The following is a 25,964-nucleotide window of genomic DNA, read 5'->3' on the forward strand; positions in this document are numbered from 1 at the left end:
CAAATTAACACACGATATAGTTAAAACAAATAAAACGAACGTCCGTAAAATAGCATCGGTATTCGTTAGTGTTTGAAATTAAATTAGCAAAACTAAATCAAGAATTCACCAAAAATTATACAAAATGCTTAGAAGGAACTTTAAAATGCATTAGAATTCTATACATGCGAACTAACTGCAGCAAAATGAATAACTCGCTTATTGTTTGCTGAAATCCAAATGATTTGCAAACATGAGAGGATACTTTATGTGCTTCTTTACCGTATATTATTTTAGCAAAACTATTTAGTTAAATGAAACCTTTTATTTCTGCCCAACAAAATATAGCATTTTGGGACAAAATTCATATTAATCATATTAATCTAAATTAATTCAAAAGTATTTTAGAAATCATGAATTATCTTTTTATAAAATTTAGACCAATGAAAATTAAAATGTATTAATAATGATAAGCAGATAAAAAATACATTAATAATGACAGACTTAAATTTACTTGCCTGGAAATAAAATCAACTGATATCAGAAGTATTCCAAATATTTGAGAATTTCGATAACTTGAGTTAAATTGTACACGTTTTATTCCTGATAAATACTGAATAGTAAGCAACATATAGATAGAAAAATTCTTTATATTTCACATTCTGAACCCTTAAAAGTCCAAAATTTCATAGCAAAGCGGAGCAAGTCTTCGAGGAGTAATAAGAGATATGTTCACTCTTAGTTGTCATGGACTCGTATTGTGTTAATAAAAGCGTTTATAAGACGTAGGAACAGTTAACAGTTAATTGCTTCCTGTATTAAGGTGTTTCTTACTCTCTGTGTATTTCTTCATGGTAAGGTTTTGCAGTTCCACTTAGACGCGTTTCAAGCGATTTGGACTGGAAGATCTAATCGACTACTGTATCCTCTGAATACTTTTAATTTCGTGACATTCACCATCACACTAATTCTATGTAGAGGTGGATCATCCATTATCTGAAGTAGAAAGGCATCTTAAACAGCCTTTTTTAAATTCCTACTATGAGCTCATCCTCTCCCTGCATCTTGTTCGAATTTTCAATCGTTAATAAAATACTTTTTATTCATCCACTCAAATTCAAATACATTTTTTAAACTTGTAGTGAATGACCTTGATGTTAATACAGTTTACAAAACATATTTTTTTGTACTTTTAAAACTTTTCTTTGTTGATTTAAGTAGGAATTGACTTTAATTTTTTTATATATTACTTGTCAAATCTTAAATATCTCATTCCTGTAGCCACCAGTAATTAAAACAGGAATCTCCAAATTCCATGAAGAGAACATTTCGTTATGATGCTAAATGTTACCTACAACCACGTAGGATCAATTTCTTTGATAATAGATTTGGCTTTCACCAAATAAGAACATTTCCAGAGTTTAAATGCCTCATCTGAGTTTAACCATTAATAAAGAGTACCCAAGACCCATCATCTTAGATCCCATCCTAAATAGAACTGAAGAGCTGAACATAACGTAATAGAACAGATATCTTGAAGCTGAAGAGCTCAACAGAACACAGATACTCGTATTATCTTTTTTAAAAAACCTGCTTTCATAACCTTTACAGATTCTTTACCTCAGAACTCAGCTTTCAGGAGCAGAGAAAAGTATCAAAGAAAGCTGATTGTCAACGCTACAGTGCTATAAGAAATTAAGGCTAAATAATGGCCTTCTTTATTTGTTACATTGTTGACTTTCAGAGAATGCCTCCAGTGTCGCAAAATTATTTTCATAGAATAGTGACAACTTCCAGATCAATATTTAGCTATTTCTGCTAGTAACTGCCCTATTTCTAAATTTCAGTCTGGCTTTAGCTTTAAGTAATCAATTAGTATTATTCAAAAGACAATGAAAGTTTAGCTAAAACATTCCATCTACTCTTATGGCAAAGAATTTAGAAAGATTACTTTCCTTAGAGTTTGATAATGTAGACTTGATCTGTATGTTTTGGCAAAAACTACAGCAATTTTGATTGAGTATTTAATTACCTAATTTATTTCTCTCTTCACAATAAGATATGTTTACATTCAGATTATAATTTTTGAGAAAGACTTGATTTTGGTTTTGCCAATTTAATTATTAAGACTAGTGTTTAACTCGATCCGAGTAATTGTTATAAACATTTTTAAAATTAAAATTAGAACAATTTGTTTGAAGCCTCTTTAGCTTATTAAAATCCAATATTCTGTGCGATAAATTTTATAAAATTTATAATTTTGACGCGAAATATTTTACGATGAATTACATTATAAAATTAAATTAAAATAAATTCATACTGTCAAATCACTGAATCAAAAACTTACCGCAAATGCATACCCAGCTGAACTATCTGTAATGGCCGCACACACTAAAAAGAAAAGTTTTTTGAATTATTAGAAATTGTTTCCAACACAGAAATTTTTAAACTCCAAAGATCTGAGGCAATACGCCATTGATACACAGGATAAAATTAACTTTATAAATTTATTAATTTTATAAATAATTTTATTTTTAAAAACGAAAAATTAATTGCTAAAGTTAAGATCAGGACAAAAAAAAAAATAAATAAATAAATAAATTCAGCTAAAATTTTCTTTTATTACTTTTATTCTTATAATTAAAGTAAAATAGCTGAAATTAATTACATTAAACTATTACTCTCATAATGAAAATCTACAAAATATTCTTTATCCAAAAGTGAACTGTAAAGTTGATAAAGCAGTAGCTATTACATTCCTGTTTGGCCCATGAAACAAAATTCATTGCATTTATCTTCATAAATCTGCAGTAATTCCGCACTCAGAAGGAATCAGTAATCAATATGAGCAAGGTGCTATACTTTTAAATAAAAATAATTCCCTAAATAACCTAAGATGACATAAAAAGGTAAATTTGTAAAAGGTATAATAGTAAAATATCATGTTAAAATTTGTTATAAATAGGTAGTAATTCTTTGATATATTGATATCTATTGAAGTAATAAACGTCTTACAGCATTTCTAACCACAGATTTCTAAATATGCATTGTAAGTAAAAATAAACATCCGGAAGTTTGAAGAATTAAGAATGTAACTAGCTTTTCTAAATACTGTGCTAACATAAAATTTTGCAATTTTACAAAAGTGATAACAGAGTTGTTGAAGGCTAAACTGTATATTAGTTAGCTAGCTAATTATGACAAGACGTGTGGCGTCTATATAATAGAAAGAGGGCCCTTTTTTGAAGATTTTAAATGAAACTGCTTTATTTCTCCGTTTGTCATAAGCAAAAATAGCGAAAGCCGCATAAAGAAACTCCTTCGGTTCCGAGAGGAGAATCTGAGAACTGCTGCAAAAAGATATCTAGGATTTACGCAGTCAACCGCTAGTGGAGTTTGCTGTTAATGGCTTCGTAGATAACATTTCATTGGAGTACATTACTGTTCTATGTGAAATGTCGATACATTATTGATAAAAATTCGGAGCGTACGTGTGAATAGTTATTTCTCACTTACAAATGGTCATATGCAGTGTTAACTCAGTATTGCGCTACATCTCCAAGAACCTTCCGCCAAAGGACTGAATTATAATAAATTCTGATACCATGGAATACTGAATGTTAATCATTATCAGTTTATATAGCACAGATTGTTGATGGACATTTTTTTATTTCATGTTATATGTCTACATCTTGAAATATATGATGTTTCCTGAACTATCTAAGAACTTGAATAAAAGAGAGGAAGGTTTTGTTTCAAATAACATTCTTAATTTGTGTTGCCAACCATTTTTTGGAAACATTTTCATCAGTTACCATTTAGGAATTTTAAGATAGCTCTACTTTAATTATAAAAGTTACATGAAATTGACTTACCAAAAGCTGCTGTGCCAAGGAACAGATCAAAAATAACTGTCACGATGCAAGTCAACATGGCATACATTCGCCGGCGCTCATCATCATCTGCCATCTGCATGGACATCTCTTTTATAGTAAGGGACATGCCCTCTGAAAGATCAATAGATTCCTCTGAAATGGCTTTCGACGAACTTTTCTCTGGTGCCATTTTTTGGCACAGAAAATTTTATTAAATATAGCACTTTTATCGCACAAACCGAGAGAGACGTGTATCACAAGGTACATCACGCTCGCCCATCATTCGAACTGCAGAAAAGAGAAGGCTCCAGAGCTCGAGCTTAGGAGAACGCGTGATGTTTACTCAGCTGGATAACGTTTAAGACAGCAACAGGTTGCAGTAAAATGGAAAATCATTATTGAGAAAGGTCACTTTCGAGAAAGTTTCACGTGATTCTACACAGAGATACGTATCTATGAGGAAAACGTGAATGAATCACCGCCATAAGCTTCTGTGTTACTGCTATCACATAAAATGCTTAATTCCTCTTTCTGCGAATAACTGCTTCTGCGCAAACAGGTCAGGGCAGAACAAACATAAATTAATGAGTATATTATATGGACCATCACATATGATAAAACTCCAATAATTCAATATACAAAAATTCTGAGTTGCAGTTGCACGGATAGCTTTTCTTTGGAAACGAAAAATAATAATATTAAGTTTGCTTAGATTTATTTGTGTTCTCATTTTTTAAAATAATGCAATATAGTACATATATTAAGATTAAATATAAACTTTTAGATCACAGTGCTCAAAATGGCTTATTCATTGAACATTGAATGTTCAGCTATGTATTCATTGAATATTGAATGTTCAGCTATGTATTCATTGAATATTGAATGTTCAGCTATGTATTCATTGAATATTGAATGTTCATCCTTGTATTCATTGAATATTGAATGTTCAGCTATGTATTCATTGAATATTGAATGTTCATCCTTGTATTCATTGAATATTGAATGTTCAGCTATGCATTCATTGAATATTGAATGTTCAGCTATGCATTCATTGAATATTGAATGTTCAGCTATGCATTCATTGAATATTGAATGTTCAGCTATGCATTCATTGAATATTGAATGTTCAGCTATGCATTCATTGAATATTGAATGTTCAGCTATGCATTCATTGAATATTGAATGTTCAGCTATGCATTCATTGAATATTGAATGTTCAGCTATGCATTCATTGAATATTGAATGTTCAGCTATGCATTCATTGAATATTGAATGTTCAGCTATGCATTCATTGAATATTGAATGTTCAGCTATGCATTCATTGAATATTGAATGTTCAGCTATGCATTCATTGAATATTGAATGTTCAGCTATGCATTCATTGAATATTGAATGTTCAGCTATGCATTCATTGAATATTGAATGTTCAGCTATGCATTCATTGAATATTGAATGTTCAGCTATGCATTCATTGAATATTGAATGTTCATCCTTGTATTCATTGAATATTGAATGTTCAGCTATGCATTCATTGAATATTGAATGTTCAACGAATATACAGCTTGCAAAACTTCAAATGAAGAGCACGTGCTCAATTATGACCTCAATTAAAGCAATATGTGATAAGAAGTATAATTTATAATTGTACTTCTTATCACATATTGCTTTAATTGAGATCCTCTTTAACTGGGCGTATTGTTTCGTCCAAAGTGTGGGTTGAGATAAGAGTATTGCTGCTAATCGTAGCTTCGAAAGTTTTCGAACGTGCGATTCAGTTAGTAGTTGTTCTGCCGTTGATGTACCTTGCACAAAAGTGTTAGGATTTAAAATAAAACTTGAAATAAAAATTGACTGCAGACGTTAAAAAACATTTTTTATTTGTTACAGGAATGGTATGAATGTTCAAGATAATTATTCATTACGTATGCATTACACATCTCATGTACCGATATATACATTGCATAATTTAGATGTATTGTGAATAATACTCGCGAAGGGGACAGATATGCAAATATGAGTTTTCCTAACGGCTAGGAAATGCATACTTATATCACACCAAGCGTTATTAATTTTTGTCTTTCGCACATACAGCAGAAATCAAATTTGCAATTGTTGACTACTATTGCAGCTAAAAAAGTGTCAACGTTTTCAAAAAAACCCCACAACAGTCAAGCTTAGACATATAATTATGTTGCGAATGTTAGACAAAACTTATCATTTAACAACTGTGTACTGAAAAGACATTTCCTGTTATTAAAATGTCAGAGATTATTGAACCTTCACATTTTCACAAATACAACTTTATCAAATACTTTCACTACATGAAAATGCTTTCACCTTCTTTTTATCTAGAATTTGCTACAAAATTGCTTCCGATGTATTCGATAGTTTTAGAATGATAACAAAATGAATTTTTTGTAAGAAATAGATAACAGCCACTATCTTGTGAAGAAAAAAAATATGAGATAAAAATTTGAGTACCCTCTTCTAAAAATTCTGGAAGCATCGTGTTTTTCAGTGCAAAAAGATAAGAATGAATAAAATTTAAAAACAAAATTGAGTACTTTAAGATAACATGTAGCATCTTTCTTGTAATAAAAAAAAGCATACAATCTTCTTAAGAATTAAAGAAAGCCGGGTTTTGAAACAGGTATTAATACTATACCGTTAATTTACGAAATTTCTACTTGAAATAGGTATTTTTTTATTCTCGAAATAGAATTAAATAACAACTTACGAAATACTAACTAACATTTTATTCTTCATTACATTGGTTTGGACCCAAAAGTGGTAAAACCAGTATTACACAAAATAAAACACTAATATACCAAAATAATAATTATCAAACTTACAAAATTTTTATTTGAAGTAGAATGATATTTTAATGTAAAATAGAATCAAATTAATTTCAACTTTTTAAAAAGTTTTAAAAAAAGACTGAAAGACAGCTTTTTTTTAAACTTTTTTTTTTCCAAATCATGTTGAAGGGGGTAAATTTCAGAGAAGAAAAAAAAAAGAAAAGAAATCACATTACATCGCTTCGAGCAAAGCATTTTCTCTACTTTACTCCTAAAATATTAATAAATTATTTAGTAATTCTGCAGTTACTTTAGTGCTTAATTTATGTTTGAAATAATTTTAGGATTTTTGAGCTAAAATTTTTTAAATAATTTATGAGGTTTATTGAAATAATTAACCAAAGAGATATACGTATTTATGCTCAGAAACATTTTACTATAATACTAATTACTTGATGACAAACACATGTTTTCTCATTAGAAGTGTCATGTTGCGCATATCTTTACTAAAGAAAATTGTATGGCGCATAATAACGTATGATAGACAAAATCCAAAACGTGGACGATGAAAGATGCCGAATAAAATGAAAATAAGCATCAACTTTCTTTATCTAAACTACCTTAAATTCTAAATTCGTAACAAAGGAGAAAAATTCCTATATCAAAAAATATTGATAACAAAATAAAAGCTAGAAACAAATTTTTGGCTCTTCTGTAGTATATCAAATTAAGAAAATTTAACAGTCTTCACTCAATTCGTTAATTCTCCTTAATTTTAAACTAAAAGTTTTTATATTTTAATTCGCATTAAAACACTGAAAAATGTCTCAGAAAATCTTCCCTATATTTCAAATTAAATTACCGTGAATTTTTCTGATTGTTCCATTTAAACCATACACACTAATAAATTTTCATTTTCTAATTTTCAAATTTTTTAAATTTTTAACACAGGAGGGGAGTTTTTTAATGCACAAAGTAACTTAAGTATTTTTTTAATTCAGAGCAGCGTTTAAAGAGATAAAGGGATTTTATTATTTTATTGTTTTGATGTAGGCACGTACGTATTTATTTACTAGCGAACAACGATTTTTATCTTACGTACGTATAAGCAAACAATATCTGTCATCAAGCATTGGCATAAACCGAACAAAGAGTTGAAAAATAAAAGATATCCATAGACCTTATGAAATCATTCCAAATACACTGAGCATAACGAGAGAATATTCTAGAAAGCTATGAAGCTTTAAAATCTTTCAGACTTTTCACTTAGCTAATACATTTCATTAGACAATGGATGTCTATGTGTTAAACTCACGCATAAGATATACAACAGAAAACTTTTATGAGCTTTAATGAGAAAAAGTGATACTCACTAATGATATGCAACAACTGCATCTTTGTCCTTTAATTTTCAAAGTGTTAATTAAATTATTAATTCTTAACTTCTAAAATAATAGCTTTGCTACGTATGAACTAATTAAAAAGAGACTTTACTTTCGCATAGAAAAACGTTCTTTCTAAAAATAAAACTCAAGATAGAGTTTTAAATTTTTGATCTCATATTACGTTGTAAAAAAGGTACGCGATACGCCTGTCCGTTTGAACTAGAACGTCGAGCTCTTTTCAAGAAACCTGTTGATAAAATTACACAGTGCAGTATAACAATAGCTACATAACGTGAAATCACATGAAGAATTCTTGGAAAAACACTTATTGCATCGGAAATCAACAACAAGTATCAAATTGATATGATCAAACAATGTTAATCGAGACATTTCTTTAGTAAAACAAAGTACTTAGAGCATCTTTTATCTTTGTTCTTGAAAAACAAAAGGCTTTAGAAAAAGCATTCATTAAAAAAAAGAGCGTGCTTAATATTATCTAATAGAAGTCTGAAGATGGTTGCGGAATATTGCACAATTCAATTGATAACATTTTATTCATTGCAAAATTAGCGAGAAGTAGAAACTTATGCAAATAAAAGTACAATAACTCAAAAGTATTGGTGATCAGGAAACCATCAAATATTTAATAGTAAATTGCTGTGTTAATTGATGTACTAATCTATGTTAAATAAAATTAATAACCAAGATATTTTAAAATATTTTGTCTAGAAAATTAAGGTAAAAAAAAGTAATGAAATATTGCGTTACAAATATTATCACGAGATAGTTCTTATAAAACACTTCGAAGAAAGATTTTAAACTCGCAAAATTAAAATTTAAGGAGAACATAAATTCGTGAACATGAATTGAAATAATTTTGAGATTTTGTGTGAGCATACCTATACATTTTCAATGGAATCGTGAAAATTCTGTGAGATAAAATGAGAACTATTGAATATAATAATATCTATTGTGAAATAATATACTTTCGAAATGCCATGAAACAGATTTGATTGAATACAAATTCTAAAAACGACGTCCAAAGATTTTCGCTGAGCGCAAAGAAAAATACTGTTAGAAATACACTCTTTTGCAAAAAAATCGAAGCACCATGAAGGAAGTGGTTGTTTTTGATGATATTAAAAATATGTATAGCTCATACACAGATAATAAAATGATTAAAAAATCAAGGTCATAGTACCTGTTCACCACTCACAATCATCCATTGAATGTTCAAATTAGTAGTTGGTCGAACCGCCCCTGGCGGCAACATTCATCCCTGAACTTTATACGATGCAAGTCTGATGACAGCCACAATGATCGGCTGCGACACCACTCCAGACGACTCCGCCGACGTTGCGTTTTAAAGGCCTCTGTGAGCGTAACCCCGCCGCAGACAAGCGCCATGAGATATGGACGGTACCACGGGAGGTATAAACGTGGCTGTAGTGCATTGAATAATCGACAATGGTACCATCGGGGCAGTTAGGGCCTGGCAAAAAATCATCCTATATTGCCTCGCATTGTCATCCTTCGCCTTCTAGAGCCTTCATTTCGTCGGCAATTTCGTTGTAGCAACGATTGCTGCCAACTTCTTTGCACAAGAGTGTCTGTACGCTGCAAGTGACGGCCTATTGCTCGGTTTGACCACCCAGCTCCACGCAAAGCTACAATGCGACCACGTTCGAAGTCGTTTAGTTGTCTGTAAGGTCTTCGATAGCGTCGTAATGGCATCTTTAGTTGCTCCTTTACGGAATTACAATGGCAGCAACAAAAAAAGATAAATTTTCTGCCTCTTACTGGTTTTATACTTGGCGAATTCGCACTAGAAATGCGCGCTATGATCGCGCATCCTGTTCATTTGCCTTGAAACTTTGATCATTTGCATGTGCAATCAAGGTGTTTTTGTATACCAAATTTCGTCACGATCGCCAAAGTCCTTGGTGCTTCGGTGTTTTTGCAAAAGAGTGTATTATTTGCAATCCTAAGACCAGTGCAGTCGAATTAACTTACCAGTACAGTCGAAGAAACTGAAATAATGTTCAACAAGGTCAAGAGATGTCGAAACTAAGCAATACGTGAAGAAAATAAAGCTTTTATGATACAATAGCAATATGAAAGTCATTTCTCAATGAAAGGAATCCAAGACAATGATTTCAACTCACTACGACCTGCCTTATAAAAGACTAAAATGTTTTGACTTCAGTTCCAGGTAAACAAATTCAGTATTTCGGAGAATGGACAAAAGCAAATGGCATTGCTAAACCTAGTACTGAAGTAGCAGAATATGCTGGATATAGCCAGATGGTCAGGGGCTGTATCAGTGCCTTCAGCGTTCAAAATCCGCATTTTATTGATGGCAGAATCGATAAATTTATGTATTTGATTTTGATTTATGTGATTAAGGAAAAGCCTCGAGGTCTATTTGCATAAGGAAAGGGACTTCGTGGAGAACTTTCTTATGGAAACTGGTTCGTATACACTTTACACATGGGGAAAACCATAAAAATGCTTATGCAGCCAGCCCGTTCCCGATATTGGAACTCGGACCGAACTACCAGTGTCAGCGGTTTTACTTCTAGCCCCCTCTCCACGCTGGTGGACCCTTTTATGTGTTTGAATGTTGCAAGACAAAAACTTGAAATATAACATACAAAAATATGGACATATAGTTGCGTTAAAACTTTATCGCGACTATAATTCCAAGTATAATACTCATACCTATAAACTGTAGAATTGATGTAACTGTCCACTTTTAATTACTGAACTTATTTCTGATAATTTTCAGAATAAAAATAAGATAAGACAAAATTTATAAATTCGTAATTTCCAGCAGAAACGAGCTTAGAAAAAAACTCAAAGAATGGGAAAAAAATACGGACTCTTGTGAAATCTAAGCCTAGAAGGCTCAGTAAAGTCATAAAAGTAAACAAGCCCTTTCGCGGAAATTTAAGCTCGGAACGAACTACTAGAGTTCCGCGGCTTTACTGCTTGCTACTGGTTGTTTTGTAGCTGCAATAGAAAAACACATGTGTATTTGCAACTATTTAATAACATCTATTAAAATAATTAATAAATTATTTTATTAAGAAAAGTTTCTTTGGATTTTTATTTTGTAGTATGTTAAAACTTTCGATTTATAGTATTTGTCGCTCACCCGTGCCACAAGCAACCAAACAAAAAGTATGTGTTCAGCTATCAAGAAGGTTTCTATGGAGGTCTGTTGCTAGTTGCGATCACCAACGTAGCACGTAATGTATAACGAAATTCAAAAAGCATACTAATAAACACACCATTAAAGTGATTTTTTGAACTTTTTTTGTACATTGCACAAAAAAAAATCAATACTTTTCCTTTTACTTCATTTTCATTCATTATAAATCACCTATTTTACAAATGAAGGTCAGACACAGGGAAGTGAAAAATAAAAGGAAAACTGATAAAAGCAAGCATAACGCTTTTTATTCTTTCGGAAAATAAAATTTGTGCAAAAAATCATAAGGCATAATATAAAAAAAAACTATACTTCAAAGTCGCCCAGTTTTTGAACGCAAGAATAAAGATAAGTTACGTAACTCAAAAAATAAGGACTTTGAAAACATTTAAAAGCTGAATTTATTGTTCTCTGTTCAATTTCAGATATTATATAAATAAAAAATATTTTCATCGTTTTATGTTAATTAAAAGAAAAAAGGCTAAGTTTTACCAAACTAAAATAATTTCATCATTTAGTTTTATTTAAAGCACTATTCCATATGATGTTTTAAGGAAACAAAATATATAATTTTACTTTTTGAATTACGTCATACACTATGTGCTACGTTGGTGATCGGTAACTAGCAACAGACTTCATTTCAGTTAGTCACCGACAAAGTCTGGGTCGAACAGACTTTGTTTTGACTTTCTGAACATATATTTTGTTCAACAGACTTCTTGACTGCACCGGTGAGCGACAAATATTATAAATTAAAAGTTTTAATATATGAAAAAATAAAGATGCAAAGAAATTTGTTTTAATAGTATAATTTACTAATTATTTTAATGGATGCTGTCAAATAGATGTGGTTTCCTATTCCAACTCTAGACAAACCATTGCCGAGCGGTAAAGTCACTGAACACTGGTAGTTCGATCCAGGCTCGAATTACGGCGAAAAGGCTGGCTGCATATCGCTTTTGGTGGTTTTCCCGTGTGTCACGTGTCCACGAGCAAGTTTTCTTTAGAATGTTAACCACGGAGACGTCCTTTAGGGAGATAGCTCTCGTGTGTTTTACCATAATCAAATAAAAAACATAAGCTACTTCGGGTGTCGCAATAACTTATAGCTTAGATACCTACTTCTTAATAATTTGAATCTATCTTATTTTAATTATATCCGCGATTAATGCAATTTATTACATGTCTAATTCTTATTATTTATAATATATCTGATAAATAAGTTTTGTAACATTTAAACCTTTATTGTAATGTATTTTGCATAAATAAATCATGTTTCTGATGCGCATTCCGGTAGATTAACATACTTTGTAACATACAAAATAATCATTTGCGCAACTCCTAACAATGGATTCTTTTATTTATTTGTGTACACTAATTTCTGAACTTAAAAATTAACAAGTTTGTGAAAAATTATCATAATTTTTAAAAATGAAGGAAAATGTAATTTTTTCTTTTCACTTATTTTCTAAAAACTTCTTTATAAACTCTTATTTGTGATACGATACTGTAAGGAACCACTAACTAGGAAACGGATTAACACTTTTTAAAGCTTTTCCTATAAACAGAAAAACTTAGAACGACTGCTGTACGATCCACCTAAAGCTTTCAATTTTAAATTAAAATTGTATATAGTGTTTTGATAGTTCGGAAATGAACTCTATGCTATTTATGCTTCTAATTTAATTCCCACCTTGGTTTTTATAAGTTACGCATTCTATTACAAATGTACATAAATAAAGTTTTCTTTTCACCCGTAACACAAATATTTAAGTTACACATGCAGGGAAATAATATTTTTACCCCAGTTGATACACATATCTGGTAGAATTTACGTGAGCGCTGGAGTGTTAAGTGCATACCTGATGTACTGTTAAATCATTTATAAATTTTGATTCATCATATAAGACTCTTTTTTCATTTGCAAAGCATTATTTCTGTACATGTTAATAAGATATTTATCGATGACAATATTTTTATGTGAAATACGGATCAATAATTTCCCTTCAAATGCTAGTGAAATTTTTGTCTAATTTGTTTTATTGAAAAATACTTTTTGCTGATCTGAGCATCAATGAAGTGCTTTATTTACAGGTTTGTTGATAACCTAAATTCAGAAATTTTACGAAGTCCATTGTGACAAATCAAAAGGGTAGATTAAATAACCGATAGCAAGAGATAAAAACCAGGTTATTTTGAAAAACAAATGAACAAATCTTTCTTCTCAAGGTAAAATTAGCATGCGGTATAAAAAAGTGTATAAATTCTTGACCTAAATTTCAGCATTTAGTAAGATAATTTTTGTTCAAGCAAGATAAGTCTTTGGCCATGAAATTAGATTGCCTAGACCACCTCTTATGTGGCATATCGGTCATTTAAGATAAAACAAAGGCGTTGAATGAAGGCTTTGTTTTCAATCGTAACTTGCGGAATAAATTTATTATAGTTTCTAATTTTAACAAATACGTTTCGAAACACTGCATGTAAAAAGCCAAATACAACGTAATTATCATATATAATTAAAAAACAGAAATTGGTTCCGGATATTGAAATGAAAAAAAGTTTTCAAATAAATCTCATCGAAATCGTCCTTCCTTCCTTTCTCAGTGGAACGACAGCCCGGGGTGGGCTCTGGCCTTCTCAAGACTTCCTTCCAGGCCTCTCTTTTCTTGTCTATAGTCTTCTATTTAATCACTCTTAAAATTGATGAGGGCCGCTTACAGGCAATCAACCCATCTGAGGTTGGGTTGGCCCCTAGTTCTTGTTCCAGTGGGCTTGGCCAGGAATATTTTCTGCGTTGCGAGTTCCCTGTTCATTCTAATAATGTGGCCAGCCCATTTAATCCTTTGGATTTTTATGTATTTCACGACTTCGGGTACTTTGTAGGTACGGTGAAGTTCTAAATTTGAACGGCTGTGCCAAACATCCTCAGCTTTTATTCCTCCAAAAACAGCTCTTAGTATCTGCCGCTCATCGAAATCTAAATAATTTGATTTTTTAACAACCTAAACTTTTCTTTTATTTTACGAACATGAAGGAATAAACATAAAACAAATAATATATCACAAATTGAAAAGGACATTTAAGCTACGTTGTATAAGGCTGATGATCACTCTCAGTTCATACCGGCTTTGGCTCCGGTCGAATAGGAATTCTGCCTAGGATATTCCCTTTTTTTTCTCCCATGTATAGCGTGAAAAGAAGCCTGTATTCAATAAAAAGTCCTCCAGAGCATTTGTCTTTCGGTAGATGGCTCTAAAGTGATTTACTATAAATAGCTAACCTAACCTTATTAACATTACAATCTCCAGGCCTACCCGGTCTTCAATTTTTAGAAGCCGCTTCAATCTGTTTCCTTCTAGTTATAGGTACTTATCTCTTTTGAAGAATATTCTTTACGGTTGTATCACAAGTTATGCCCTAATGGGACTCTTTCAATAACTCGCAAGAGCAGGGATCACTATTACCTGCTGCAAGCTAGTATACCGAACAAGCATCAAAGCATCAACATTACAAAAGTTGTGGAAAAAATATGATTCTCACATGCATTTAGATTGACCGTTTGAGCATTGCAAAATATGAAAAGATATCTGTCTTATGAAAAATACCCATCTGAGAAAACAAGGAATGTTTAGGTTAATCGGTTAAGGTAAAGCAACTCGATTAGTCCTATGGGGAAGAATACTTTCGTGGGGGATTTTTTAAGAGAAATTCCCTCGTATCTGTATCATACAAAGGGAAAAACTACATAAATACCGATACACTTAGTCTGCTCTTCGAGATTTAAACCTGGGACAAAGTATCAGTGTTCAGCGAATTTACTACACGGTCGCTTTAGAATTGGAATCTAAGCGGGAACGTCTTAATAAAGGTGCCGCTGGCAGTGACCGAACAACGGCCGAACTGTACCCTCACGCAGGTCGGGAACTATTCCAAACAGAGAAACCTTCCTAAAGATGCAACGCCATAAGATCGCGCACTCTTATGAAAATCAGTTTCTAATTTAAAAAAAAGCAGCTTTCATAACAATGTCGGAGCCTTTATGCCGAAATACCCATATGCAAGTCCGATTTTCGTATGCATTACTGATTAATTAATCAGGGGAAGAGATAAATCTTCAGTACTTTTATGAGAAACGGGACTTTGCACAGGGTGTCCGCCCTTTCATGAAAAATGGTGAATTGGCATAAGGGTGCCGACGTTTTTGTTTTGACTGTTGTGAACCAGAATGATTGATTCGAACTACTACTTAGCAGTCTTATCCTCTCGGGACGTAGTAACCTTTTAAGGGTTCGCTAGGCCCCTTAAAGGGTCGTTAGCTTCAAGTGATCCCTACTTTTAAAGGTCCCAAAATACGCAAAAAAAGGTTTGCTTCCTGCAAGCAGCCCGTTCAGCCGACAGTAATAAAAGTCGGACGAAAGACTAGTGTTTTGCAGCTCTGACTACTCGGTCATTCGGTTTTTGCTTACAAGTAAAATTATATTCTCTTGAAAACAATTTTCAAGTATCAGTTAATCAAGGAAAATTTAGGTAATTTTCTTTTAGTATAAAATACTCTGGTTTGATTTATTTAATTGTGGAAAAGCATCTCAGGGTTATCTGGCTAAGGGGAGGGATGCCTTCGTGGAGGACTCGTATACACGTTACACATGGAGAAAAACACGAAAACGCCCATGCAGCTAGCCCGTTCACGGGATTCGAACCTCGGACTGAACTACCAGTGTTTAGGGACTTTACCGTTTGGCCCCTCGTGCCGAGGGCGCTAAAATACTCTGGAAATTGTACTTTGCGCTTATTCGCGTCCTCCACCTAAAACATGATTCGCCAACACACTGGCGACTTGTGAATTGGTGAAAACTTGCTTTTCTGTCTTTATGGTTTATAGGTAGTATACTGATCATAAATAATTATGATAAGAAACATATAAGAAACAAGAAATTTTATAAGGGTAAAAAAGTAATTAGATCAGTATTTACATTTTTATAGCTAGTGGGTACTGTTCATAGAATTTTTAAATATAATGTATGCAAATTTACGTGAACTGAAACATGCGTTTGGGAAGAACATCCTTCGTTTGGCTATTATTGCACGCGTATTTTAAAATAGCCAAAAGCACGGCAATTCTACCGTACGTTGAAATAGGGAGAGTGGATAGTAGGAAGCACCCCCGAAATTTTCGGTGAAAATAACAGAAATCTAGAGATACATGTATTAAGCAGGTAAGTAAGAAAGTTAAACTTAAAACAATAATTATCTGCCGAAGTGTTTAATATACGAGTCAAATATTTCTTAATTACGATAATGATCTAACGTAACTGCAGCGCTCTGATAAAAATCAGAAACTGCATATGTTAAAAAAATGCCAGTTAGACATTTTATTAAGAATAAAATAATGATGAAAGTCATTAACATGTGCGTTTGTTTTTCACGCATACTGATCAGCAAGTTTTTTTATTTGCCAGGTAAAATATATTACTTTATATTAACTAGCAGCATTCTGGGAAGTAACTATTTGCCATGCCACGTGGAAATGAAAGAACTCATGTCTCTTGACAATGACAGAAACGGTCCAAAAATTCGAAAGAGTTTCCCGGTTTAGACATTTCTACCGTCTAAATGTAACTCTCGAGTAGCTCATATCATACTTCGCTTGAAACAAACAAAGTGCGCAGTAACTACCGTGAAATCATATTTTTCTTGTCTAGCACTAAATTAAAAGCTAATTTGAAACTTTTGCATGCAGCTATACGAATTCTGGAACTGCGTAAACAGAAAAAATTTCAAATATGATATTAAATTATTTATTGGCCTATTTTTACGATCTTTCATTATTTTTAAACAAAATTTTTATTTTAAAAACGAATAAATAGTATCTTCCAATGAAGTCATACCTGGATATAGAGGGCGTTGTTGCTATTATCAGGACATCTCGTACGGTGAGAAGAACAACACTCCATCATGATTTATTATTTTCTGTCGGACATTACGTCGAGAAGAAACTTGGTGAGTAAGAAGTCACGTGATTTTAGAAAGGCAGCCTCATCCGTTTAAGGAAAATGAAGAGCAATGACAAATCCCTGCTCTTTCCGCAATTTTTATTATGCAACTGCGTTGCTCTGAGAAGTCATGCAGCAGTTATTGACTTCTTTTGTTTTTTCAGTAGGAAGAATATCAGATGCCAGAGACGGATTTCGTGTCAGACAGAAACCATAATCAAAACAAAACTATTTAAAGCTAGACAGGAAATAAAAGAAACTGAGAAGGTGTTAAGAACGTAAAACGCTTTAGAAAAATTAAACGATATAATAGTTAAATTACTTTTTCGATTCTCTTTGTTTTTAATTAAATGAGAGAAAGAATTAAAATTTGTAAATTAAACTAATGAATTTGAGTTTACTTCTCTGTCAAGCATTGCAGATTAGTTTAGAAATAGGCTTTCAAGGCTAGACGGAGCGGCAAGCATAGGATTTATTAATTCAAATAAGATAACAAACATCCGTTGTTATAAAAATAAAAATTTCATCTTTATATTAATACGATTTAAAATTAAAATCATTACAGTAATAATTTCTAAAAGAAGTTGGGAAAGCACAAAACGAAATTTCGGAGTTTAATACAAATGAATATTTGTTCAGCTGAATGCAGCATAGCACACAAGGGCTACCTAGCTCAGAGAAGAAATGTCTTCGTAGAGGTCTTTCAATGGTAAACGATTCATGTTTTCAATACACATTGGAGAAAACACAGATATTGCCAATGTCTTGGCTGGGATTTGAACGGGCAAAAATACCAGTGTTTAACGATTTTGCCGCCGTTGGGCCCGTTGAGAAAGTTTCTCATATGAATGCGATAACCTATTTAAGATGTAGTCCGTTTTTTTATAATTTATTAGCATTTTTCATACTTTCTTTTGGATAACTTATTCATTAGAAATTCACATTACGAAGTAAATTCTAATTGACATAATTTATCCGTAAACGCAGATATTTGAGCTTTTGGATAGAGCTTTCTTTGTCCGTTGTATTTGCATACAACTGCAATAAATCCACTTATCTAAAATTAATCCAATTAACTAAAAAGGTAATCCACTAATGGCTTTGATGCTTTGGTTGCATATTCTGGTTTACAGAGAGAATTAATTCCGCTCTTACCAGAGCTTATCAGACAATTCCCCGAGGGGCCTCCCACATAAGGGCTCATCAAATTGGTCCCCCATGAAGGTGTGTACTTTAAGATAAAATACATCACCAATGGCCGAGAGAATAACACTGTTGAATACTGGTAGCTCGTCGTGGATCTTACTTCCTGGTGAACGAGCTGGCTATTCAATTCTTTCGCTCTTTTCAGAAGAAGATCTTTAAGACACCCATAAGCAAAAATTTGGAAACTTATTCGTTCAGTTGGGATAAAGTATTTGTTTTTTTCCGCAACTTTTTCTCCCTAAATTTGTTTTAGGAAAATGAAAAAAGAAAATGTTAAATTAAAAAGAAATCTTTAAATTTGGATTTGCTATCAGAATGCATATTTATGTAAACCTAATTTTAAATTAATTAATCTACTCATTAAATTTTCTTGAATCTGAAATAAATGTTAAATGTGAATAAAGTATAATTTGAAACAAGTGTCAGCTCAACGTGCAATATCTCTCCCCAGTTTCCCTTATTTTATCTTTAATAGATGTAGTCTGTGTGAGTTCTAGCAATAAATATTACCTACGAATTCTCTTGCCTCCAGACAAGAATGCGGTGTGTATCTCGGTATGCTTTCGTTTTTAGTGAAACTAGTAAATATATTTTCGAAATAAAATGACTAATCATTTCTATAAATAGTTTGACTACAAAATTGAAATGCCTTCACAAAATGCATTATTATGAATGAGTATTTATAAACATTTTGAAAATTGAAAATAATTATAATAATGAAATATAATATGAAATTATAATGACTAACTTAAAGTCAGCCGTAAATTAGTGATTTATAGTCAGTAGTACTATATATTATAACATGCTTTACAGAAATATTTTAAGTAGCTCCAAACTGAATTATAATAATTTATAGTCAGCCGTGGATTTTTGATTTATAGTCAGTAGTATTATAGTATATTATAACAAGTTTTGCAGAAATATTTTACGTAATTCCAAATAAGTTTTTTGTGGAACGTTATAGCAACTTACTAGATCATCACATTCAAAACTGTTAAACATTTGAGATATTGTCCGTGACCAAGTTTGCAGATAAAAGATTTGAAATTAATAACGCCCATTTAACAACGCGCCAAATGTAGCGTACGCGCTGGTTTCAGATTGCGTAAGTTTATATGGTTCTATATTTCTTAAGACGCCATTGAAATACTAGTTTAATTTTTAAATCCTTTTTTGATTTTAAATCCTTTTTTGATATCCTATGGATTTAACAATTTGGGAATGCCCATGATGAAAAGTCGGCAATAGAATTTTGGGTAAAGTGCAGAATCACTCACTGCTTGACGCGTTTTTAAGAATTGCACATACTCGGTATCCATGGGCACACCGACCTATTTTCACTTTAAAAAAAAAAATCCTAGAATTGCACAAAAATGGCACTGCGCACCTCCTTGACTTTATCTATGTACACATCGACATATTTTCATTTAAAAAGTAAAATAAAATTGACAAAAATCCAATTGTTTTTACCCTTGTAAAAAGCGGCAAACAAATAAGTAAGCGATTCTGCACTTCTGAATTCCGATTCTGATTATTTTCAAAGAAAAGGCATCATTTATTGTAGAAAATTACGTTTGAACAACCAACGAGATGAAATTATGCTTTAGCGATAAGTCGTTAGCGAAATAGCGATGCAGGCATCCATTCAGTTATGTTTAGCAATTTTTATATAAATTCTAATAATGATCTGAAATAGTTATTTACTCTTATGCTTCCATTCAGTCATGTTGAGCCTTTTTCATATAAATTACAATAATAAAAAGTATTAAATGAAATTAACCTTTCATCTAAATTAAAATATCAATCTTAGATAGTTATTTGCTATTATACTTCCTTTCTTGCCGCAATTATTAGGGTTGCGGCAATTATATTTGGCAGCATTGGCATCAACAATAGTTTGGCGATTTTTTACGGCCCTCGAAACCGAATAGTACCAATAACTGTTACGACTATCACATCAGAGTAGTACAGGTATGTTCATGTGATGTTATTACAAACTGCAATAACAAAAGATAAAATGCCTGCGAAGTTTATTAAATATCAAAATTAATTTTAGTTACATGTTATTATCAGGTACTAATTTTTGTTATCGCTAATGGTTATCATATATTAGTTTTATTTACCATATTTTGATAATACGACAATGAACGTTTAAATGGTATAAGGACATATTTGGTTTGGTTTATTTGTTGTTATTGTTTATGGCAAAGCACTCGAGGGCTATCTGCCTAAGGGGAGGGATGCCTTCGGGGAGGACTTTATAAGGGAACCTGGCTCGAATACACGTTACACATAAGGAACGAAAACACACGCTGAACGAACACGAAAACGCCCATGCAGCCAACTCGTTTGCGAGATTAGTCTTGGATAGAACTAGCAGGGTTCAGCAAATTTACCGCTCGGCCGCTGGGGGCCCATGGAAAACTTGTGCGCAGTTGGTATGGTTGCTTTCTGTGAAACAGTATATATAATCCCCAAGTATGTCACTGGTCACAGAATTAAGTATCCTAATTAAAATTCTCAGTGTTTTCACAGAATACAATAAAAATACGGAGACAAGCAAGATATTCCTCCCGGTAAGTAAAACATTCATCGGTTATCTTATGTTAAGATATCTGATAATATTACGCTTTAATAACAGCAACTGTTTAAAGCTCCAAATTTATCATTAGCATAAAGAAATCTGTATATGGCATAGAAATATTTTTTAAATGGAAAACAATTTCAAACGTAGAACGTAATTGTTCAAATTAAAAAATAATAATAATACACATTTTCAGAAACAATAGAGAACAAATTCACTTTTACCATCATTAAAATAAAAAGCAAATTTTATCAGATATATAAAAAAGTATGATAAAAGTGCTTTATACTATTTAGCATATAAAGTATGTACATGCGATATTCTTCATACAATTGACTGAAAGCATACCACATGCTATATTAATCCTACGATTCGCTAATAAAAAATGAACATTCGAATACATACTTACTGACACATACAGTTAAAATTATAAATTAAATTATAAAAATAAAATCACCATAATTTTTACATAAAATCGCCAACCATAAGTCTTTATAAATTAATTCTTTGGGGGTCTAAAAACTGCTTAAAATCATTGATAAAATACCTTAAAAGAATATATAAATTAAAGCAATATTAATTTTTTTTTAAATTTAAAAAACACGAACCTTTATATGAGCCATGAGGTGAGGTGTATTTATAATACACCGCATTTCTTTTGCCTAACATACCTGTTGCCATTCTATTAACAGAAAAGAAATACAAACACAACATACGTCAGGAAATAAACGCTCGAATAACTGTGAAGCATTAAAGATTTTCTAAAATGTGGGTTAGATTGTCGTACGATGGGGAGGATGAAATCAAGTAATGTTCACTCGTCAAAATTCATTCGTCAAATGATGTTATCAGTTTCAGGTAATCACTTTTTATATATCGATTGATTTTGATTATTGTTTTCGTTCTGTTTTGACGCAGAATTCTGATCGTGACCTTTGAATCGGGGAGGGGGGGATTGTTTTCTTACATGAACCTTCTCGATCGTCACTCGGGGTGACTCCAAGGAGCACGTGCATTAGCAAATGCTTTTTCCCGTTGTTCATGAGAAATCGCAGGTCTGAAGTCCAGTTTAAAAGAGAGCTTGATAATAACAATCTGAATCAGGGGATGTTCATACATTGAATTTGCGTAATTTAAGATCGGAATACAGGTGTAATAAAATCAGGCCTTTTTACTTCTCCTAGAACAGTCATATTAACAAAACTACCTTCCATAAGTTCATTTCAATAGCCATTCACCTTTTTAGTAAATACAGATTTTTGATGTTTGCTTTATCGTTTAATAAAACTATTATTAAATTTTGACGCATTAATAATTTATTTTCAATTATTAGAGTTTAAAAATTTAATAAATCAATTTCTAAATTAATAAAACTTTTTCTAAAGCGATAAAAGGATTATTAAAAAATAACTGAGTTTAAATAAGTAAATTTAATATACTTTATTTAGAACAAAGAACATAGTTTAAAATCATCATCACACATTTTGTTTTAGTAATTTAAATACTTTATCAGCCTTGCTGAGGCGAAACGCAATCAGAAAGGTTTTCCACGAAAGCTTTTCTCTCAGCAATAGTTTGAAAGGAAGGTTTCTAGTTGCACCTTTTGGGAAATAGTTGCGTTAAGCGAGCTGTTTCATGGAAACAGAAACAGAAGCATTTCTTCCATTTTAGCTGAAGTACGATTTTAAGATTTTTCATGCCTTCGTGACGTAATTTTAATAAATGAAATTTTGCTGGAACTGGAATCAACTAAAAGGCGGGCAGATGCTTTTACTAGCTGAGCTACTTTTGTCTAATGATCAGCTACAAATTGTTTGGGATCGAGTACGATGCGATTCGAGTAATTTTAATATGATGGACAGAGATGACTTCTTTTTTCAGTTGTGCCTATTTTCTGATCTTTGCAAAAGAGCTATGTTATTTTCTGATCATGAAAGATGAAAATTCTCTTTGAAATGAAAAGCATAATTGTGCTCATTTCACTTTGAGTTCAAATGTCCTCTTCTGATGTTTCAAGGTAAAAAGTGGCTTGAGATTCTCAATCAATTCTGATGATAAATTTTCAAACTGAATGACATATGTATCTGTATTCTCCTACACCTGGAAGAAAAATTCTGATTTTCGTTTATTAAAAAATATTTTTTAGTTATCTGAAAGAAAAGAGCTGAAAGTTTTTCTTGAAATTTTCCAAAGATGTGCATTGCTGTATAAATGTGCACATATCACCCCATAAACTATCAATATAACCTGGTGACGTAGCTCTATTTCATGACTGTGAGGATACTTCACATGTTCCAAAAATTGTAAAAAAAAAAAAAAAAAAAAAAAAAAAAAAAAGGTGTCTTGCATTTACTAAAATGAAGGTTCTGTTCCAAATTTCGGGTGTAAGATGATGTTCAGACTTTAAATTTCAACTTCCGGTTCAAGAATGAAGAACACTACAATAGAGTTTTCAAACGAAACAAATGATGAGAAATCCAAATGTCTTAATTAACTCTGTATCATTTTATATTATCATAATTTAGCTTATTTCAAGTGAATTCATGAAAATATAGAAGTTTCCAGTTTATGGTTGGATAACAAGAATATTAAACGTGCAGGATGGCACTAAGTGCAACAGTGTGCAGGGTTACTGTTGCACGTTGCATTTAGTAGTATTTAGGCGCTGAGCACTAGTGTAGTGTTTGGTTAACTATTCTAATAATTAACATAGTGATTTACTATTTGAATAAGTAACCTCGTACATGGCTCGTTCAATGGCTTTTAAATTATTTCTCCCTTCGTATTATTTCTCATCCCTGAAGGACTGGATCATTAGATTATTGAATTTAGACAAAGCACATGAAGGCTATCTGCTTAAACTGTAAGCATAGTGCCAGTTTGCTCAAGGGATGAAATTTTAAGGACTCGTGAAAGATAAATTTAAGATGGTGCGTGAAAGATAATATTAAGATGTCTTGTTTCTCGCTCTGGCAATACATTGTTTTTAAATCCTATAAAGCGGGTTGGTTAACCAATAACAGGTTTATTTAATTTGAAAGATAATTTAAAAACCGTATGCTTTGCTGAATGGTTGCCTTCTGAAATTGCGAATGAAAATTAAATTAGAGATCTTGCTTTTCACTAAGTGACAAAACTTCACCACCGAGCAAAAATATTTCGCACCGACATGTGAAGAAAAAATTACTACATTTGGATTATTTTCGTTTTCTGTATTATGAGAATTTTACGATATTACTGGCTTAATATAATAGATGATTAAACTATTATGTAAAACTTCTAAAATAATACATGTTCAAAACTATGGAAAAAAATTATTCAAAACTCAATCTCACTGCAATCTATAAATTCAAGAAATGTTTTTATTAATAAGAATAATATAAGACCCAAATGTAACATCAGCCCTTAACGTATGTATTAATTTATCTTACAATTTCTAATACGATTTTTAATACTTAATAAGCTGTTCACATATAACTATTTAAGTTACATAAGTGTGTTGGAAGCCAAAAATCTTCAAAAAATGGTAATTTGGGATTTTTGCTCTTTCAGATTCTCTATAATTTTACCTTCTAAAACTACCATACTTTAATCTCTATGAAAATTAGAACTGTAAAAAATATAGTTTTAATTTATCATCGAATGCTTGTAAAAAATATAGTTTTAATTTATTATCGAATGCTTGTAAAAAATATAGTTTTAATTTATCATCGAATGCTTGTAAAAAATATAGTTTTAATTTATCATCGAATGCTTGTAAAAATATAGTTTTAATTTATCATCGAATGCTTTGACAAATAAAGATTTTTTATATAAAAAATGCGTTTTTCTCAAAATGTGATTTTTTTTATACTCAATGTACCCTTTCTCAGGAACTACTGCTCACATGTATGTAATTTTTTACGGCTTATTATGTTTCCTAATAGTTACTGAAATGAGCTTTTTGTGATAAACTAAGAAAAACAAGTTCCACAATTTTTTGTAATTAATTTTGTAATTAAATAAAACAAAGCTGCTTAATTTTACTACGCCTACTACAATTTTATATAAATTACTCTAAAACTCAAAATGCTTCAAAAGCTCATTTCAGTGTAATCAGAGGATGTACTTTAATTATACAAAAAATTTCAAACGTGTATCTAAAGCAGATTTTGAGAAATGGTACATAGAAAATGTCCAATTTAACATTGTCGGTATAGGGGGACGACCACTAATATTGTTGCGATCTATAGGTTCCTCTTTAACCTCTTTGTTGAGACTTCTTTAGAAAGGCATTCCAGCTAAGAGGAAGAAACTGGCGAATTATTAGAAAAAATTGAGATACACAGTAGTATAATAAATAACTAAAAAGAGCTGAAAGAGAGCGGGCATGTTAAACGATTTCTTTTTTGTGCACCAAAAATATTATCAATTCTCAAAATTACTCACATAATAGACTCTAAATCTCAATTCAGTTAATCTCTAAATATCACAGCTGGTTAAGAACCGAACTCCCTAATTCTCGAACCCGTATTTATATTCTGTACTAGTTCTGGAAACTTCTAAAAAAGTCGATCGTATGGCTTAGAAGACGTTTTTCCCCGAGTCATCCAGAATTTCGCCAGGTTGACAATAAATCGCCAAATGTCGCTAACTTACAAAAACGTCACCAAGGCCAGTCAGGAACGACTCGTTGCACTCAGAATTGAAAGCTCTACAATTCTGTTTACATAACAAACAAAAACTTGAATACAAAGGATGCAGTCCCAAATTCAATTAAACGCAAAATAAACCCAAAAGTTCATATCCTAAACGTAACAAATAAATAACTGATGTAAATAATACACCGCATTACAGAAATGAATAGAAACAATATTAAATCAAAAACAATTTATATGCTTACAAATATTTACAACGATATCCTATTTACATCTTTTTTACGAGCATA

General features: G+C 31.7%; 1 protein-coding gene across 4 annotated transcripts in view; it reads right to left on the reverse strand.

Moving 5' to 3' along the window:
- LOC118202625 (transmembrane protein 163a-like) overlaps positions 1–21,880 on the reverse strand; it is a 39,884-nt gene extending 18,004 nt beyond the window's left edge. Inside the window, exons 1-3 of one of the 4 annotated variants that reach the window (XM_035374795.2) lie at positions 21,646–21,880; positions 3,855–3,986; positions 2,327–2,370 (exon numbers count right to left, since the gene is read on the reverse strand). In XM_035374795.2, coding sequence (XP_035230686.1) covers positions 2,327–2,370; positions 3,855–3,986; positions 21,646–21,751 — 282 coding nt within the window. In that variant the 5' untranslated portion in view covers positions 21,752–21,880. Of the gene's footprint in view, positions 1–2,326; positions 2,371–3,854; positions 4,166–8,025; positions 8,180–21,645 lie in introns of those variants that run through there. The other 3 variants (XM_035374798.2, XM_035374797.1, XM_035374796.2) reach the window with 3 other exon arrangements.
- Between the last annotated feature and the right edge of the window lie 4,084 nt (positions 21,881–25,964).

This window comes from Stegodyphus dumicola, chromosome 7, assembly GCF_044657685.1.
Source record: "Stegodyphus dumicola isolate Sdum_Otavi_A_Nest chromosome 7, ASM4465768v1".
In the NCBI taxonomy this organism is placed as follows: domain Eukaryota; kingdom Metazoa; phylum Arthropoda; class Arachnida; order Araneae; family Eresidae; genus Stegodyphus; species Stegodyphus dumicola.